At 31.3% G+C, this 19,076-nt stretch overlaps 1 protein-coding gene across 1 annotated transcript; it reads left to right on the forward strand.

Moving 5' to 3' along the window:
- The first annotated feature begins 1,791 nt into the window (after nt 1-1,791).
- LOC111627432 (transcription initiation factor TFIID subunit 2-like) lies at nt 1,792-18,709 on the forward strand. Its single transcript, XM_023371000.1, has 4 exons — nt 1,792-1,971; nt 11,458-11,512; nt 14,894-14,966; nt 18,609-18,709. The coding sequence occupies exons 1-4, from the start codon at nt 1,925-1,927 to the stop codon at nt 18,701-18,703; spliced, it is 270 nt and encodes an 89-aa protein (XP_023226768.1). The 5' UTR covers nt 1,792-1,924; the 3' UTR covers nt 18,704-18,709.
- Nucleotides 18,710-19,076: the final 367 nt, after the last annotated feature.

Raw genomic sequence — 19,076 nt, forward strand, 5'->3', positions numbered from 1 at the left:
TGCACGAAAAGAATTGTTCAAACAGTATGTATTACCATGCATAACAGTTTTCTAGATAAAACAATTTTCTAGCACCATTTACGCCATTTCGACATTAAAGTGTATCCAGTGAAACGAGAATAATTTTTACGACAAACTTTATCAAAATAAATGAAAGTGTACTGTACCTAAAAAATTTAGGGTTCAGTGGGCCGAGGACTTTTTTTTAAACTCTTTTCGCCCTGTGGGCACTAAGAGGGACTCTTTTTTGCAAGCTCATTATGGGTTCGACCAGGCCCACAATGGTGGTGAGAGACGGGACCCGACATATCTGAACGGACCACCCCCCGAAAAATTCTTGGGGATTTTTTGACCTGTTAGGATTCGAACTCGGGTCTCCCGGAGCGGTAAGCTGCCACCGTGACCTCTCGGCCATCCGGAGTGGGCCGAGAATTGGTCATCCCTGGTCTAGGCTGTTAATTAGACGAAATAAACTCCAACACACAAACATACAAAAACATCCACGGAATTTTTCTCCATTTTTTGACATTTTTAAGTTCACGGGCTTTAAAACGACTCCCGAACCCAGAAATTTGCATTAAAGCTCGGTGGATCAAATTTAACACGATTCCAATATTTTCCCTTGTTATGTATACATAATAGCCGGGAAAATAAAACTCAAAATAAATTTTCAAATACAGGTAACCCCCGTATAACACGGCACTTCTATAGCACGGATTCGCTCTAACACGGTTCGAGAATTGCTACCATCCCCCGTATAACACGGTACTTTTATAGCACGGATTCACTCTGACACGGTTCGAGAAATGGGTAAAACCCTCGTACAACAGGAAATGTAATAAATTTTTACATACTTAACTAATAATAGTTCACGAAAATTATTATTTTCATGAACTATTAGTACTTAAGTATGTAAATTTTCTCTTCTCGCCTTCTGTCGATACAGGTGGTCCTTCTCGAAATGTGTTTCAATGTTGCCAGATCGCGACGCTTCTGCTTCTGATGTTGCCGAATGTTTTTCCTTCATTCCATACTTGCTTTATTCTTCATAAGTGCTTAGCACCATATAAGGAAATTTATAAGGACCTTTTAACTAGAAGCAAGCAATCTAAAATTACATACATTTTGCAAAAGGTAAAGCATGGATCTGAAGATAAAGCAGAAAAATGCTTAGAGGATAAGGATAACTTGCCAAAAAGAAAACGCTCTCGGTTAATTAATAGTGTTTTTAGTGATGACGAAGAAAATATTGTTTAATTTATATTAATATGTATCACTTAAAAAAATTTTAATAAAGATATTTATCTTAATTATGAAAATATACTAGCATAATTTTTAATTTTTGGAATCTAACCCTCCTTTTCGTATTAGTTCTTTGTTTTGTATAACACGGATTCGCATAACACGGCAATTTTTTGGAACGTAACTACCGTGTTATACGAGGGTTACCTGTAATTATTTACTAGGGGCCAATGTAAATTTTGGGTCCTGCCCCTGGCGACGACTCTGGACGCCCCTGGAACCCAAAATATCCGGACTACCCCGAAAAATTCTTGGTGTTTTCGACCCATCCGGATTTAATCTCGGATTCCCCAGAGCGATGGTAGCTCGGCCATCGGCCAAAAAGTAACTGCCATAATTCAATATTATTCTGATGGTGCAAGTAGTAGTATATTTTTATATTATATAAATAGTTACTATTTAGTGAACCTCCGCTTTAGCGCTCAAAAGGAGAACAGAGTTAAAAAAAAAAAAAAAAAATTATATATAAATAAATTTCGTCATCGAGTTGGCAACGTCAAAAATCACACATGCTTCCGGTTTTGTATTTGCGGAGAGAAAGTCGTGTATTGTTTTTTGAAAAGTAAAATGAAATACACGTTACCAAAGTAACGTGTATGTGAAAGATCTGAATTGCAGCAAAATGAAAAAAGGAGAAAGAACTCCCGAGACTCCCAGACCATTTAAATTATAAGTTTTTACGTTGTTTAGTAGATTAGATTATCTAAGAATTAGTTAATTTATATTAATAAGTATGGATGTAATCTATAAGTTACTGAACTTAACTTAATGAGATTAACTTACTGTTAAAACTTTGTTTACATTCTTAATCCCTAGTGAAAGCATCAGTTGGTGACATTTGAAATAGTATAATTGGAATAATTTAAATTTAAATGATGTTAATTGAGATAATTGAAATTGGTATCATTTGAAATATTGTCAACTGATATCGTTTAATACAAATTGTTTTGAATGAGTATTTCATGTCAGGCTCACATTAGTTGTATTGAAATGATATATGTATCATTTCAATACAACTGATGTGAGCCTGACATTGTCGACTGATATAAATTAATCGTTATAAAGTGAATATTTCATATTTGAAAGTGAAAAACAAACATTTCATTTCATTTCCAATGAACATTAATAGATAGATCATTTGGGTAATAGATACAATTTATTAATGTTCATTGAGAATGAAAGGATATGAAATGTTTGTTTTTCACTTTGTAATCTGAAATATTCACTTTATAACAATTCATATTAATTTATATCAGTTGACAATACAAAAATATGTATTAATGTTAAGTGAAATTAGTCATTATTATTTTAAATATTGTCAAATGATATAATTTAATGCAGTTGTCTGTATCATGGGAAGGGTTGTTTGTAGAGGTATGGCTCCATGTAGAAATACCAATAGAAGCCCGATGTATAGCAAATAGACACCCACAACAGCTGTAAATAATTGGGCTATACTTGGCTTGTATTAAAATTATAATTATTAATTTTAATATGAGATGGTGCCTAATGCCTCCCTGTAGTGTCAAATTAATTTGTAATTTATAATTACTTTTTCTAAATTATAGCCTGATTATTTACAGCATTTGTGGGTGTCTATTTGGTATGGTTCCATTGACTTTTTTGCTTTTATGGGTATGCTCTACAGCTCTGATAAGGTCCCAACTGTCTCATTCAGAGCTTGACTTGTATGTTTGATCTAAAATTATTTCAATTGATTCTAATCAATATCTATCTATAAATGGCAAATGATATATAAAGTTAGCCAAATCATTTAAAATATTTCTAAACTATAATATTTAAAATAAAATGATTTCTATAGATCTATAAGTTAAGCAATTTCATATGCTCTGTTGTCAAGTTTATTCGTATCATCTCATATCCATTTGTAGTTTTTTTGATCATTTGAATGTGCCAAACAATATGATATTTCTAGTAGGTAGGGTTTCTCAAACGGGGTCCCAGGATACCAGTTGATTTTTAACCCTGGAAATATTCTGGGAAATTCTTCTCATTCCGGGAAATCCTGCAAATTTCTTAAAAAGTTTCACTTTCTTATTTTGTGTTAAGGTTGAGGAAATTTTGCAAATAGAAAGTATAATTAACTCATAAACTGTCAGAATATATTTGTATTTATTAATTTTAAAGCTAACTTATTAGTTTTTTAAATTTTTGCTTGTTATAGCATGTCACAAATGGTCAATAATCAGTATGTAGCTTATTTGTGGCAAGACTTTGAAAATTCTTTACTTGTCAGAACCTGTAATATCTGGAATAATTGTGCTTATGCTGTCTTAATTTTTAACCATGCCAAGTATCTTCAATAACTGCATAACACCAGGTTGTGCAAATTGCATAAGGGTACAAATGAGTATGAAGTTTTTCTTCATAAACCTGATTATTAAAGCCAAAAAAACTGCCAATTTATCAGGTGTAAGCTTGATGCTGCTATTAGAGTAGCCAAGGTAGACAAATCAAGAATACTAGAGAGCAAAAGAAGTATTACAATCTCGAAAACAAACTAGGAATCTTCCAGGCTACAGGTGAAAAAACGCATAACATCTGTCTTTTCTTAAATGCATTAAACATGATTCCACTCACATCAATTGAATCAGAAAGGGCATTCTCGATAGCAGTACTTTTCATTACTGAAATAAGAATCAGATTGAGTGATTGGAGTATTGACCATCTTTGCTTTTTAAAATCTTATTATAAAAATTTACAATAATATTTTGTATTATGTTTTATTTAAAAAATGAAAATTATCCTTCAAGATATTTTGTATATCTTAAAAATAATTAATTCTATCCCGGGAAACAGTTCACTTTTTTCCCGAAATTCCAGGATATGCAAAAGACTGGGAAATGAGAAATCCTACCAGTAGGGAATTAATTAGTTAATAGAGCAATGTGACTGTATAGTGAATCTTACTTTAGAAAGGTTTTCTACATTCAAATATTACAATACAAATTGTAAAATTATTTTAAAAGAAAACAATATTTTTTTTCTTTTTGAAATACAGTAGAGCATCGATTATCCGACCCCCGATTAACCGTCACCTCGGTTAACCGACCGTTCTAGTCGGCAAATTTCAATTGTCCGCTAGTGATGTGGCACTACAATATTTGGCTATGTCTTGGCTACTTTAATATAATTTTTTATAAATTTTTGCATGTTTTAGCTGGCAACATAGCTCGACCATTGAAGGGAGGCCAGTATTTAAACGAGACTTAATTTTCTAATTATGAGTGGTTGTTTGTTTTGTGAGCAATAAAATAATTTAAAAATAATTTTTAACGCTACAATAGTGACGATTATTATTTAAAAAAAAAATTTGTTAGGCTTAACATCGATAAAAGTTCAACGCAAAGTTGGTTAATAGCAATATACTAATTACATGGGATATACTAATATACTATACTAATAATGTATTTTTTTCATTCTTTTCGGTTATCTGACCAACCTGAGTCCCCAATTGAGTCGGATAATCGATGCTCTACTGTATTCATTAATAAAATATTTAATATTATTGATATTTGTTGTGATGATGGTGGTGTAAAATGTTCTCGTTTTCATGGTTTAAAAGAACACAGTACACACTTCCTTTCTAACAATAACAACACAATTACACTTTAATGTCTCCAAATCAGCGAGTGACTCTCTGGCACTCCACAATCGAGCAACTCTCTGGCACCCGACAATTATTTGATAATTACAATACTGGTTCCTGACCAGCCACACAGCTACCCACTCTGGTTAGCTCCCCAGTCAGTACTGACTCGATACACCACAAAGTAGCACACAATTTCTCCCTCTCTAGGCGGAACAATCTCACCCTACATTCTTGGGGATACTATTATCTCACCCACTTGACATGTGTGACAAAGCTGTGGACTGTCCATCAACACTTGCTGACATCCACACACCTGACACATGTTACAATTGAACTTAACAATATTTATGAATCATGCTTTGGAAATGTGTATTCAGTGTCATCATGTGATAATTTTAAATGAAGGATTAATAGAATTTGTTTTGAAAACAATAATTAATTTTCCAATTTGTTTTTAAAATTAGAAAAAATTAATAGATTTATATAATGTAAATCCATTTTGGTTTACATTATATAAATCTATTAATTTTTTCTAATTAAATGCCAATAAAAAATAAAAATCTATCCTCTCTTATAATTTTGAATTCTGGTNTGTCCATGATGTGGGTAGGTGCAGCTGCGTTTTGTAGAGTAAATGTAGCTGTTTGTAACGTCTCTACACCATTGAGAGATGTACTTAGTACAGTGTTGGTCAATTTAGTAACACATCTTAACAATTCCCTGGAGTTTTGTTGAACACATGGAAAGACATGTTTTGCTTGAGAGAAGGTATCAGCTATCGAAAAAAATGCCAATAAAAAATAAAAATCTATCCTCTCTTATAATTTTGAATTCTGGTTAATTATCATCGATTAACAGTTTTCTAAGTATGAGACAGATGGATAAAAACATATACATTCAGGGTTGAAACTTGGATATTTTTCTTTTGATATTTTTCTTGAATATTTTTCATTTTAAAAATTCAATACTGGTTAAATAATTTGAGTGAATCTTGTAAATTTTTTTATTTAAACCATTTTTTCAGTGGATTGAAAGGTTAACACATCACTCAATAAGTCTCCGGTCTAACTAAGAAAAACAATTTTTTTTTAGAAATTCAACTTATATTCATCAACATACTCTCCTTCAAGAGTGATACATTCATTCCAACGCTCCTTTAACTTTTCAATGCCTTTTTCATAGAACGATTTGTCTTTGCTCTCATAGGCCTCAATTTTGGCTATCACTTTTTCATTTGAGCCAAATTTCTTTTTGTGGAGCATCTTTTTGATGTCAGTAAATAGCCATTAGTTGCTGGGGGCCAGATCTGGAGAGTATGGTGGGTGAGCAAGCAATTCAAAGCGTAATTCGTTCAATTTAACCATCGTTTTCATCAACCTGTGACCCAGGGCATTGTCTTGATGGAACAGCACTTTTTTCTTTTGTATGTGAGGACATTTTTTCTTGATTTCTACACTCAGTCAATCCAATAGTGCCATGTAATATTCACTATTGACAGTTTTACCTTTCTCAAGATAGTTGATGAACAAAATACCATGCACGTCCCAAAATACGGATACCATAACCTTGCCAGCTGACTTTTGAGTTTTTGGTTGCTTTGGACGACTTTCACTGGCTGCTGTCCACTCAGCTGACGATCTTTTTGATTCAAGTGTGTAGTAATGAATCCATGTTTCATCCATTGTCACATATTGATGCAAGAAATCTTTTTTATCTTGCTTGAACAGCTCCAAACAGCACTCTGAATCATCAATGCGTTGTTGTTTTTGGTCCGATATGAGCAAACATGGCACCCACTTTGAAAGCAACTTATGCATTCTCAAATTCTTGTGTAAAATTGTAAACACACTACCTTCTGATATCTTTAAGGTGTCAGCTATCTCATACAACTTCACTTTATGGTCTTTCAAAACTATTTTGTGGACTTTTTTTATGTTTTCCGAACAACTGATAATTTTGGGCAACCAGAGTGTTCAGCGTCATTGGTGTTTGTACAACCATGTTTAAATTCAGCCTACCAATCAATGATAGTTGATTTTCCTGGTGCAGAATCTCCATAATGCTTATCAAGCCATCAGTATTTTTCCCCATCAAAAACCAATGTTTAATCAGCACATGAAATTCTTTTTATCCATTGTTTCGAAAATTACAAAACTGGCATTACTAAAACCACTGTAACCTGTAAACTAGGGGTGTCCAACCCGCGGCCCGCGGGCCGCATGCGGCCCAAGGCAAGTTTCAATGCGGCCCAATAAACATGTAAACAGAACCGACAAAATGTTTTAATTTTTTTATTATTTATCTATTTCAACGGCATAAACTCAAAAAAGAAGCTTCACAAAGCCGTAAACCTTTATTCGTATATTATTCTTGAGTGGAAAGTAAATATTTTCAAATACTTGGAGACGTGTGAATGCGGAAGGATTACTAAATTAAGCTGGAGTTGTGACTCAAAGGATTATAGATCCAAATTTCTGAAAAGGAGGGAACGATGAGAAAAACAAAAGATGTAGTGGTGAGAAAGGTTAAATAGATCTTCTGTTGACCCTTAATTTTCCAACCTTTCTCACTATTTTATCTTTTGTCCTTTCTCTTCTTTTCCTGCACTTGGGTCTATAATCCTTTGATTCACAACTCCAGCTTTATTTAGTATTTTTTCCAACGTTGCAAGATTTGGCTACATTGCGCCAAATGTGGCTATTTTTTTTGTTTGACGTAAAAAATATCATTTGGCGCTTTGGCTACTTTTGGGCTACATATTATTTATATTAGTTGAATAAAAATGCACTTTAAAATGGTAGAGGAGAAGGTGGTATTATGGAACACTGCAGGTATTATGGAACCACCCCATTTCGAACTGATAATAAAGGCGAACTGTAGCGGAATGTGGCTAAACTGAACTAGGCAGACATCCATAGCAAGGGGAAAACCCGTTTTACTTCAGTTAAACTGTTGTCCGCATTTAATCAGCAAATTTGTTTTTTTCAAAATTCGCAAGTTTTGAATGCTAAGTGAATTTAATTATTTTTAAAATATAAATCGTGTAGTTGTAGGTTCACTGGTGCATGTATTCCGTTCCAGAGACTTAGGGGTACATATTAATCTGTGTGATGTTCACGTTTTTTAAATTTTGGTCTCGACAGACATAAGTTAATTCGAGATGGCGATGCGTGAAATACGGACCCCTTTGGTGCTTTTACAGTAATATGGAACTCAACTCCTCCGAACTCTCTCTTTGCAATCAGACATTCGTCCGGAGCAATTTGGGAAAAAGACACTAGGTAGAAAGTCTGAAAATATCGAAAAAGAGCTGCTGGAATATATATTGTTGATGGAGGTCATATTTTTCTATTATAAAAGCATTTTTGCGATAAAATACATTGGAGTAAATAATTTTGTAATTATTTAACATTTTTTGTCCTTTCCTATTTGTTTTTGGCTACATTAAAGCATTTTTTTGAAAATATACAGTAAGGTTCCATATTACCACCCGATTTTCTCTAAGCCTACTTTTGGACTTTTTGTACAAAAGCCTTCAAAAACCATACTTATAATTTCACTAGCGAAAAATCCAATTAGGAACATTTAGTTTACTAGTTACCAGTACTTTTCGCACAAAAAATGTGGGTGTAGTTATGATACTTCGTTTACAGTTCACTAAAATATAATTGGGGTTCCATAATACCACCTTCTCTTCTATTTCGTTGCTTATTATTAATTAGAGACTCAAATAAAACAAATATTTGTGTTTTTCAAATAAATTTTTGTCTCCTTTATAATAAATGAATTTATCTATTTCTAAATAAAAATTAAAAGTGTCTGTAGAAGTAATTTTTAAAATATCCTTTATCTTGATAAAGTTTTAATACTTATTATTATAATCTAGACATGATAATCCTTAAATATACTTGTATATTGAACCACAAGTATATATTATATGTACAGTACTTGTGGCCAGTGGCGTAGCTTGGGTGTCAGCCGCCCGGGGCAGAGGAAAATTTCACCGCCCCTTATTTAGGTATCTCAATTTAAAAGACTAAAATTCAGTTTCGTCACAGAATAAGTAATGAAAAATTTCGTGCTAGTGTTGCCACATTTTTTAAATCGCCAACCCTGATGGCAGGTGAGATTTGTTCGAACAGAAATTCCTGACGCATGCGTATATCATTTTGCAATGCGAAGAATAATTTGCAGTGCATGCCCGTTCTAAATCAGTTACAGTTAGCGACTAGGGAGACTTGGATAGGAGTAACGCAAATGACCTAGCACTATTGGATATTGGAGGTGTATATGATTACAAATGAATCGCACAATCAAAGAAAAAAAACAAAAAACAAAAATAAAATAAGGTCAACAGGTTGCGCATGATATCCCCGGACTGCGAGTCGATTCGCGGACTATCCGGATGGATGGTAACACTATTGCCGTGCTCATTTTAATTAGTCCGAGTCGTAGGTGGATGAAAATATGAAATAAAATGGTACAAATTTTTACAAGATATTATTATTATTTATTGTGAAATTTTGCCGACCCCTAAAAAGTGCCGCCCGGGGCGGGTCGCCCCTGCCGCTCCCCCCTACGCTACGCTACTGCTGGTGGCCCAAAACTCCTTGACTTCTTCTAATGCGGCCCAGAGAAACAAAAAGGTTGGACACCCCTGCTGTAAACTAATTGTCAGAATGTCACAAAATTTTGACACATCATTTGAAGATTAGTACTATCTAGAAATCGTATGGGTCTGTCAACCGTGTTGCCATATATGTGTCAGACTGGAGATTTATTGAGTGATGCAAAATGGAAGATAGAATACAATTTGAAAATTAAATATCATCAGATTATTTATTGAGTGATGTGTTATATATATACTGTACATATAACTTACAATGTAGAGCCAAAAAGGAATCAAAATTTTACTACAAATTTTATTATATAGCATGCACAAAGTTTTTTACCACATCATGTTCAAAGTAAGCTTCTTCTGCAGCTATGTATTTGTTAGCATCTGTGTCACTCAAAGCAGTTGTAGAGAAACATTTTTTTGTGATATCTTTAACCAATTTTGTTGCTATGGCTTTCACCTTTTGATACTAAGTGGAACCTGTGACCTTTCATGTTACTCTTTTATTTTAGTCTGTGGGAGTAAGATTGGTAAGTAAGGATTCTCAAGAAGGTATTGTAATGTCTTTCTTGAGTCAGATATTTGTTGTTTGTGAAATTGTCCCTACATGTTGGTTGTTCCTAGTCAGTGAATCATTATTCTGTCTTTTTATTTGAACCACTATGAATGAACAAAATGGACATTGATTAAAGCAAAAATGATGTTTGCATTTTACTAAGTGATTTAAACCAAGTTAAACTTGATTGATTGAAAACATTTTAAACACTATACTATACTGTTTCACCAAAGTGATTCCAAAACATGATGTCACTCTGAATGTTTTTCGTTGGTTGTTAGCTACTGTCCACGTCATATTCATTAAAGAAGAGTTCTGCCAATTTTGGTGTTTAATAGTTATAAGTTGCAATATATTGTTGAAGTCATTAACAATGCATAAGGAGGACGCAATCTATAAAGCGTCCTCCAAAGACTCTGCAATTAAATGTAGGAAAGCCTGAGACCTTTTACAGTGCATGAAGTCTCTGTTCAAAATATACTTTTAGTCCAATATGTGTTTCTCCATTGCTTAAATATGATGACCTCAACTACATAGCATTATGTTTCATTCAATCTGATGATGATATTTAATTTTCAAATTGTATTCTATCTTCCATTTTGCATTCCATTGTATTTAAACACAATATTTTAAAAATGTTGAAAACATTCATTTTATTTTAGTAAAGTGAGTTTTTCTGGATTTTAGTTGTTTCTGTTGTCTGGATTTTAGTGATTGTATTTTATACAATTATAAACTTGATATAATAATACATTGATTAATAGAAATAAAATTGAAGTCATCAATGATGCCATAAATGACCCATTTTTAGCATAAAGAAGTAATTAACAGACTTTTTAATGTCTAAAAAACATGCCATGTAAACAATTGAATTGTCGAAAGCCTTTTTTTTTATTTTTATGCTTTAAACTGTGCGTCATGACACATATCAAACATATTTTTGAATATTTGGAATTGATCTTTTAAATGTAAAGGTATTCTTTGTCAAATGATAGAACTGTTTTTTGTTTTATTCCTGATGAGGGTCTCAGAAATGTTAGAACTTTATAGTTATTTGCTATAAATTGCATATAGGTGTTAGGTTCATTTTTGAAATAAATAGACATTTTCCATACTGGTTCCAGCAACTAAATTTATTGCAAAAATGAATGTTTTTGATCATCAGAGATCATCAGGTTAATAAACTTAGCTGTTGAAACCAGTATGGAAGTTTTCTATGAATATTTATAGTATTTTTCAGCTTCTGAGGTGTTTTTTATCTCAGATACTCGGGGTTTTACTGTATTGATATAAAATAGTAAAAATATTTAAATTAAAATTTATTTTTATTTAATATATAATTATTATTATTTTTATTTTTTTTTATACGTGTCATCAAGTATTATGCATTACCAACATCAATTTTCAAAGACAGTCATTAATAGTAAGTAATCTTGATTAATATCATTCATTATCTTGAAATTAATAATAATAATAATTGGAATACATGAATTTAAATAATTATTGTATTTTGTGTGTCAGTTTTTATGTCTGATTTAAATAAGCCATGTAAATCTAAATTGACAAGAATGGTTAGAAATTTTTAAAATTTTGTTACTTATAAGCATTTTCACATTTGCATATGAATATGTTTACAAAACTTTATAAGCTCAATGAGCTCTTATAATGCCTAATAATTATAAGAAAACAATTGAACTATCTTTTGGAATTAGATTTATTTATTTTTTTTTTGATGAATTAAATATATGCAAGTACTTCTGACATTTCAAAATATCTTCTTCAAATGGAAAAAGAATATGCAAAATTTGAATATTGATTTTAAAATTTCTTTATGTTATTCTAATTATAGGAGTGTTTTTTAACCTAAACTTATTAGAAGCTAATATTTACAAAGCCTTCTATCCCATGCTTAAGATCTGTAACTTTACAAATAGTTGAAGCTCATAAAAGACACGAGGTCACACTAAACCATCAAACTGCAGCTGTCACTCGCAGAATTCTATGTAATGATATAATGATAGGGTTTCTCTTACCCTTTTGGAGAAGTCTTGAGTGTATATAGTCCCATTACAGCAAGTGCATAAGGGAACAAAGATCTTTTACATAGGTGCCACAACTAGAAAGTTATTAAACTGTTTAAATGAACACCAGAATGATGATAAAAATAACAACCTCCACTGATCTTGCAAAAAAAATGTATTAGAAAATATCATCATCTAAGTAATTCTTGAACTCAGGTGAGTGTTGGATTTGAAGGACATAACATTTTGGTTTATTCATCCAAAAAACCCCTTTTAAGTGGTTATAAAAGTATATGAAGAAAGTTATAAATAATGGAACTATTTGGCTCTTAAGAAGTTCCTGGGAGGAAGATTTTTCATACTTTAGACCAGTGGTGTCAGAGCCAAATTCTGCATAAGTAGATAGTACACAAATATTTTGTATATTTCATATATAGAAAAAGTAGGTCTGTTTCTAGCATTTAAAGTGATGTGTCAAATATATTCATGGACTGGATTAAAGAGTGTTGATTTGACTCAGGGCTTAGTTTGGGCAATATTGCTATAGAATTTTCTGTTCAGACTTGTGAACAAAAGTCCACATTCTGAAACTTGTGGACCAGGATCAGCAAATATTTTGTCTGTGAGTACAGAAAGGGAATTACAAACAAAGCATGGAAGATGCTTCAAATAGAGGTTGTGGGGCAGTCAAAGTCAACTCTGCTCTCATCTCTTCAAATAATAATTAAACATATAGATAGTATGGGATAAAATTTTCATGAAGTGATACAAACATCCAGCAAAATGGAATGAAATTTCTGCACAGTTTCATTTTTAGTTTATAACTTATTACTGCATTTCTGCACGTGTGAAGTTTGTATGCAACAAATGTTATTTAAATTCTGTTTTTGCTTGATTTGCATTCGACCAGTAGAACCTGAAGATGGTCTTTGTAAAGTTTGAAAACATTTGTTCCTCTCACCTAGATTTTAGGTTTGGAAGTGTTGTGATTTTAAAATTCAAAATAATATAATTATTTTAATTGTTTTAACAATTCTAAAGTTATCTTAAAAAATTTATGATTAATTAAAATTGTGATTACTTGAGATTATACTTATGACATCTGTAATATTGTTTTATGGCCATTTGGATGGCTAATGCAGTTAAGGTATCAGCCTACTGCTCTGGAGGACCTGAGATTGAATCTGGAAAGTTGTAAAATCACAGGAATTTTTGTTTGAACCTGGATATGTTGGGCCCTATTCCTCAGCACCTGGCTATCCCATTGTGTGAGTTCCCAGACGAGGTTCGAACTCGAGTAAACCGTGAAATTCTTGCGTGACACAAAATGTAAACAACAAGACTTGGAACGGTTCGAGTATGTGTCAAACTATCTGTCAAGGTCTTAGTGGAAGACAAACTCTAATACGAGCACTCATAAACAGGTAGATCTTTGACACGCGTGTCTATAAAATGTTGACCGAGATAAACCTATCGAACAAAAAAAAGTAAATTTTTGATAGATGAAAAGGATCGTTAAATTCTTAGACTTCAAAAAATGGTAAATAACGGCTTGAGTTATGAGTGCAGGTGTTATTGTTTTATAAACAGTCACCGAGCAGAGTCGACAAAGAGGTATCAGATGGACATCTCAAATCGGACCTTTCCTGCGACCCGAAAAGGTTTCGTCTTGCTCCTGGAGACAAAGGAGAGACCAATTGGGAAGCGAGGAGTGGGACGAGGGACCAATCCAAAATGTGAACAGTGGGGGAAAAACTATAAGGGAGTCTCTTCCGGATTAAGCCTACAGTGGTGATTTAGATTGTGTTGTGCATCCGCCGATCACCAAGGACGCCGCAACGTAACAACAAACTTCTGCTTCGTCCAGATATCCTTCTCGTCTGCCCGAACTGCAACCAAACATACGAACTTTCGCCGTTCCCAGGAGCGGCGAGATTTTGGAATTGTCCAATATCGATGTAAGCATGAATTCGAACAAATAAACAGGTTTTATCTTGTAAAACACATGTACATCATTTGCCTCCTTCGCCACCGCCCACATACGCGGTTTCCCTTAGGCTCATTCTGATGCGAGATAGACTTTATTCTCCCTCAACGTCGGCAAACTTACAATTGTGGCCTGGCCAAATCCACAATAGGCATTAGGAAAACTCTCTTAGTGCCCACAATCAGAGTCAGCAATAAAAATGTCATAAAATATATAGTTTGGCAGTTTTGTTTCTATGTTCATTTTAATGCTGCATTATGCATTCTTGAAGACATTTTAAAAGTTGAAAAGGAGTTTAAATTAAATTCTCACTATCAGTAAAGCTTATTGATCTTATATAACCATTGGACAGATTTACTAAAAACCTCTGTTATTTGTGTAAAATGCGTCAATCATCAGAAATTATCACATGTTCTACTCATGATTTCTGTTTGTTATTTTGAACTGTGAATGTATGACATCAATGATTGTAAAGTGCATTTTTATTTTAGAAGAGTAAAAATGGATAAAAATGCATCTTAAAATCAAGAAAATATGGTATTTAAATTTAAAATTGTTGTAAAAATAATTTTATCGTAGATTGTTTTTGTAAATAAAAAGTGTTGTTTGAAAAAGATTCCAATAATATTTAATTATCAGTAGATGTATGATTATTAGTAGTTAAAGAAATTTTTTTTAAAATTAAAAATAGCAATGGAAAGATATTTAGAATTATATGGATTTTATAATTATTTGTAACTTAATTGTACTAAATTTTTTTTTAATTCAGATGAAATTTTAATATTTATTATTTCAGGCTTTTACAGAGCTTACAATTATTCCATCAAGAAATGATTTGCACAGAATAAAACTCAACTGCAAGCAGTGTCGTATCCTTACAATGATCAATTGTTTTTTCTAAAATTATGTGAAAAAATTTTTATTATATAATTCAAGAATGTATTTAATTTTTTAAAAAGTACTGAAAAATCAAATAATTGTTAAATTACTTCATAATGCAAGTTTATGTTGTTTATTATTTATACCTTACTTAGAACTACAGAGAAAATCTTTGATTTATTTAAAATTAATATGTTGATATATTAAGATTTTAACAGAATTTTTAGAAAAAATTTCAATACCCTATTATAAAAGAATATTATTGTTGATCCAATAACAAATATGATTATTACAATATTAACTTATTTAGAGATTTGGACAATAATTATGTTCATATGTTGAGATATAAATATGTCTTATATTGACAGATTTTTATTATGATAAATTTTTTAGAATAGCTATACTTTATTTCTTGAATTTAATTACAGTAAAATTTTTACTGCAAATAAAATTTACAGTAAAAAATATTAATGTTTGCAGCTTATTATAAAGAAAACTTCTTTGTTTTGAAAATTTATTTTGTTTTTATGCAATTATTATACAATACAATATTGGTGTTTGGAAATGCAGTGTATATTACTGAAGTATCTGTACACATTGGTTCAAAACCATAAATGATTGTAAATTAAAAATGCTGAACAACACTACTGATTATATGTAACACTAGCTGTTACTCGCGGCTTTGCCCGCATGGATTTTGCAAGCAAACCCCATTTATATTCAGTATTTCAACAACCGTAGTAATTGTTATATAACACTTACCACCGAAAATGATGAGAATTGCCGAAAATCAAACAAACTATTTTCAATTTGATCAATTTTCTGGAACGTTTACTATCGTTCTGTAATCGAACCAATATGCAATAACAAATTCAAATTTAAAATGGTTCGAACATTTTTAAAATCGAAATAGATAAAAATATTTATAACAATGTCTGAAATATTATTAATTTAATACACCTAAGTACTCGATGAAGACTGAATCCTCTCCCTCTTCTGCCTGTGGGGGAATTTCGAAAAATCCCTTCTTAGTGTGCATTGCCATGGCATACCCTACTAAATCGCAGATAAAAACAAAAAATCGCATCTAAAATAGTACATTAGAAGCCGTTGTTTTGGTTAAGCCTTAATCGTCTCCCTCTCCCCTCCACGGAGGAATTTCGAAAAATCCCTTCTTAGTGTGCGTTTCCATGACATCCCCTAACTGTCTACCAAATTTCACCTCTTTAGGTTAAGCGGTCTGGTCTGGGCGATGATGAATCAGTGAGTGAGTCAGGACAAGCAATTTTATAAATTTAGATAGAGAGTGAAAGTTGTTCTTCATTAATGTTTTTGTTCAAACTTATAATACAAATTCTGATTGTAATTGACATAAGACAATATAGGCAGGGCTTTTGTTTCTCTCATTACTAGTCGATTACTAATGATACTGGTGGTGCAGCATGGTTAGTTGAAAGCAAAGATAAACTAGTTGTTGATCTTGTTGTAATCATGTCTATAGTTACTACTATCATTTTCTTTATTCTCTGTTACAGTTCAGGCAAGTTTTAGATGCTTTTTTTTTTTGGTAGCTTGTTTGCTTGAATTTGAGCTCAGTAACCTTGAACACACTTTGTTCTATTTGTAAAATCTTTGTTTTAAATCAAATTGACTAATCTGTTATTTTTCAAAAATGGGTCCTAATTTCACAAATTCAATTGTAAAAATTGACTTTTTAATCAATTACTTCATTTCAAATTTATCTCATATTTAATTATAAAACATATTTTTATGTAATAACTATAGCTTTTTAATGGAAATTATATAAATGTTGATGTTTATACAATGCTTATGACTAAGGTCTGAACTTAAAAATTGTAGATTCAAAATGTGTAATTCAAACAAAAGCAATCAAAATTAGACAAAATGTTCACAAAGTTTTTACTATTCACTTTTATATCCTAATAGGAATTTGATGAGAGATTTTTCTAATTTTGGGGATTAAAAGTCTTGGATTACTTTTCCCCAGTCATCTGGTACTAGCATTTGACACAAACCAACTATAGCTAATGTAAGTTCTGTTTTCTTCTGTCTCCATGAACAAGTTTTACTGATACCAGCAAAGAAGTTTAACTTCAGAATTATCAATATTTTATGATATAAAGGAAATAATATTTCTGTTAATATATAAAAATGAAAATGTGTAAATGGGAATTGCACAATATTGAATATTATTATTATTTTTTATTTTTTCAAGTTTCTGTTTTGAACAGATTGTAGCATTATTTTCTTTTTTAATGTCTAAACCAGATAAATGTCATACAGATATCTTTATTTTTATAGTAAATTGCTTTTATTGCATACAGTATTTTTATTTTTAGGATTAACTCCTTAAGGACATTGACATTTTTTATATAGATTTCAATTAAACGTAAAAAATACTTAAAACAGAAAAAAAACGAAAGAAATGCGTTTATTTTGAAGAAAAAGCTTTAAATTTTATTTTCCTTTGTTTCGCCTGTCTGTGAAATGTAACACCAATGAGTCATTGTTTACACAGCTGGGTGACCTTGAACACAGCNGAATGAACAAAATGGACATTGATTAAAGCAAAAATGATGTTTGCATTTTACTAAGTGATTTAAACCAAGTTAAACTTGATTGATTGAAAACATTTTAAACACTATACTATACTGTTTCACCAAAGTGATTCCAACTAAAGATGAGATTATTCATATGAAAAATCAAGAACTATTTGATTCTTAAAAGTTTTAATTATTTTGGAGAACTTTATTATAATTTTTTAATATGTAGTTTTTGAATACTAAGAGTTATTGGATGTGATCGTTACAAGCTCAAATGACAGCAAACAAGCCATTTTGAGAATCAAAAATTGATATATCACTCTTGGGATTGCCAGAAGGCTGAGACAGTTAAGGCATCAACTTACCACTCTGGGGTCATGGGATTAAATCCAGGTGAGCAACTCTTTGGGAAATTTTCCTGGATGATCTGTCTTGGATATGTCAGGCTGTATTCCTTATCACCTGTTTGGTTCCATTGTAGGCCTGGCTGAACTCACAATGTGCAGTATGCAATATGTCAGAAATTCTGATTGCAATGCTTAATGTAGAAAATAGCTCTATTCTGAAGTTATTTTATTTAAATTTAAAGAGGTTTTTATTTTGTTGAGGTTTCTTTATGGACAGGTTTTACTGTATGTATTTCATACTGAAGTTTAAATATATAATTTTCAACTTGTTGAAATTATTACAAATTACTAATAATGAAAATGAATTGTTCATTTTTAGTACTTTATTTTAATATTCTTTTAATGTTCTTTTAAAAATTTTATGATGATAATTTAATTAATAAGTAAAAGTTACTTATTAATTTCTATATGTAAGAAATTCAAGATTTAAAAACAAAGTAATATCTTTCAATATCTTTTTCAAAGATTACAATAAAAATAAATTGTTAAAGCAACATATAATAATTGAGTTTGCAATATATTTAAAGTCTACTAGTTCTATTTTCTTAAAAGAATGAATATAATTATACAAGGAGATAAGACTCTATTGGATTGAAAAGATATTGTAAACTTATTATAAAATAATAATTTTCATTCATATATTTTTCTTAACATTTATTATGAATTTATAAAATATGTATAAATGATTTATTTGAAGCAAGTTTTACATATAATGATCCAACATTAGAAATATGTCAAGGAGAAACAAAACAGTAAGTAATTAAAATCATTCATTTGAAATTTAAATTAAAATATAGCTAATTAATTAGGATTATCTATCTTATTGAATATGAACTTATTTGTATATTTGAAGCATTTAAATAAACATGCAATAAATTTTATTTTCTTGAATTTTTACTGCAAAGTTTTGAAAATAAAATGACCTGTAGCTATTGACAAGACTATGTCTTGTTTATAAAATCATACTGCTGACTGGGTTACCAGCTTAGAGATATGAAGGAGTACTTGTCAGGAGTTGCAATTTGGCACAGAGTATTAGGTGCCCAAATCATGCACACACAAAAAAACCAGACTTGTAGGTACTCAAGGAACTGTGTTAAAATAAAATACAAAATGGCGACTCTACAAC

Source organism: Centruroides sculpturatus, unplaced genomic scaffold, assembly GCF_000671375.1.
Source record: "Centruroides sculpturatus isolate CEXI.00-Female unplaced genomic scaffold, Cexi_2.0 scaffold424, whole genome shotgun sequence".
Classification (NCBI taxonomy): domain Eukaryota; kingdom Metazoa; phylum Arthropoda; class Arachnida; order Scorpiones; family Buthidae; genus Centruroides; species Centruroides sculpturatus.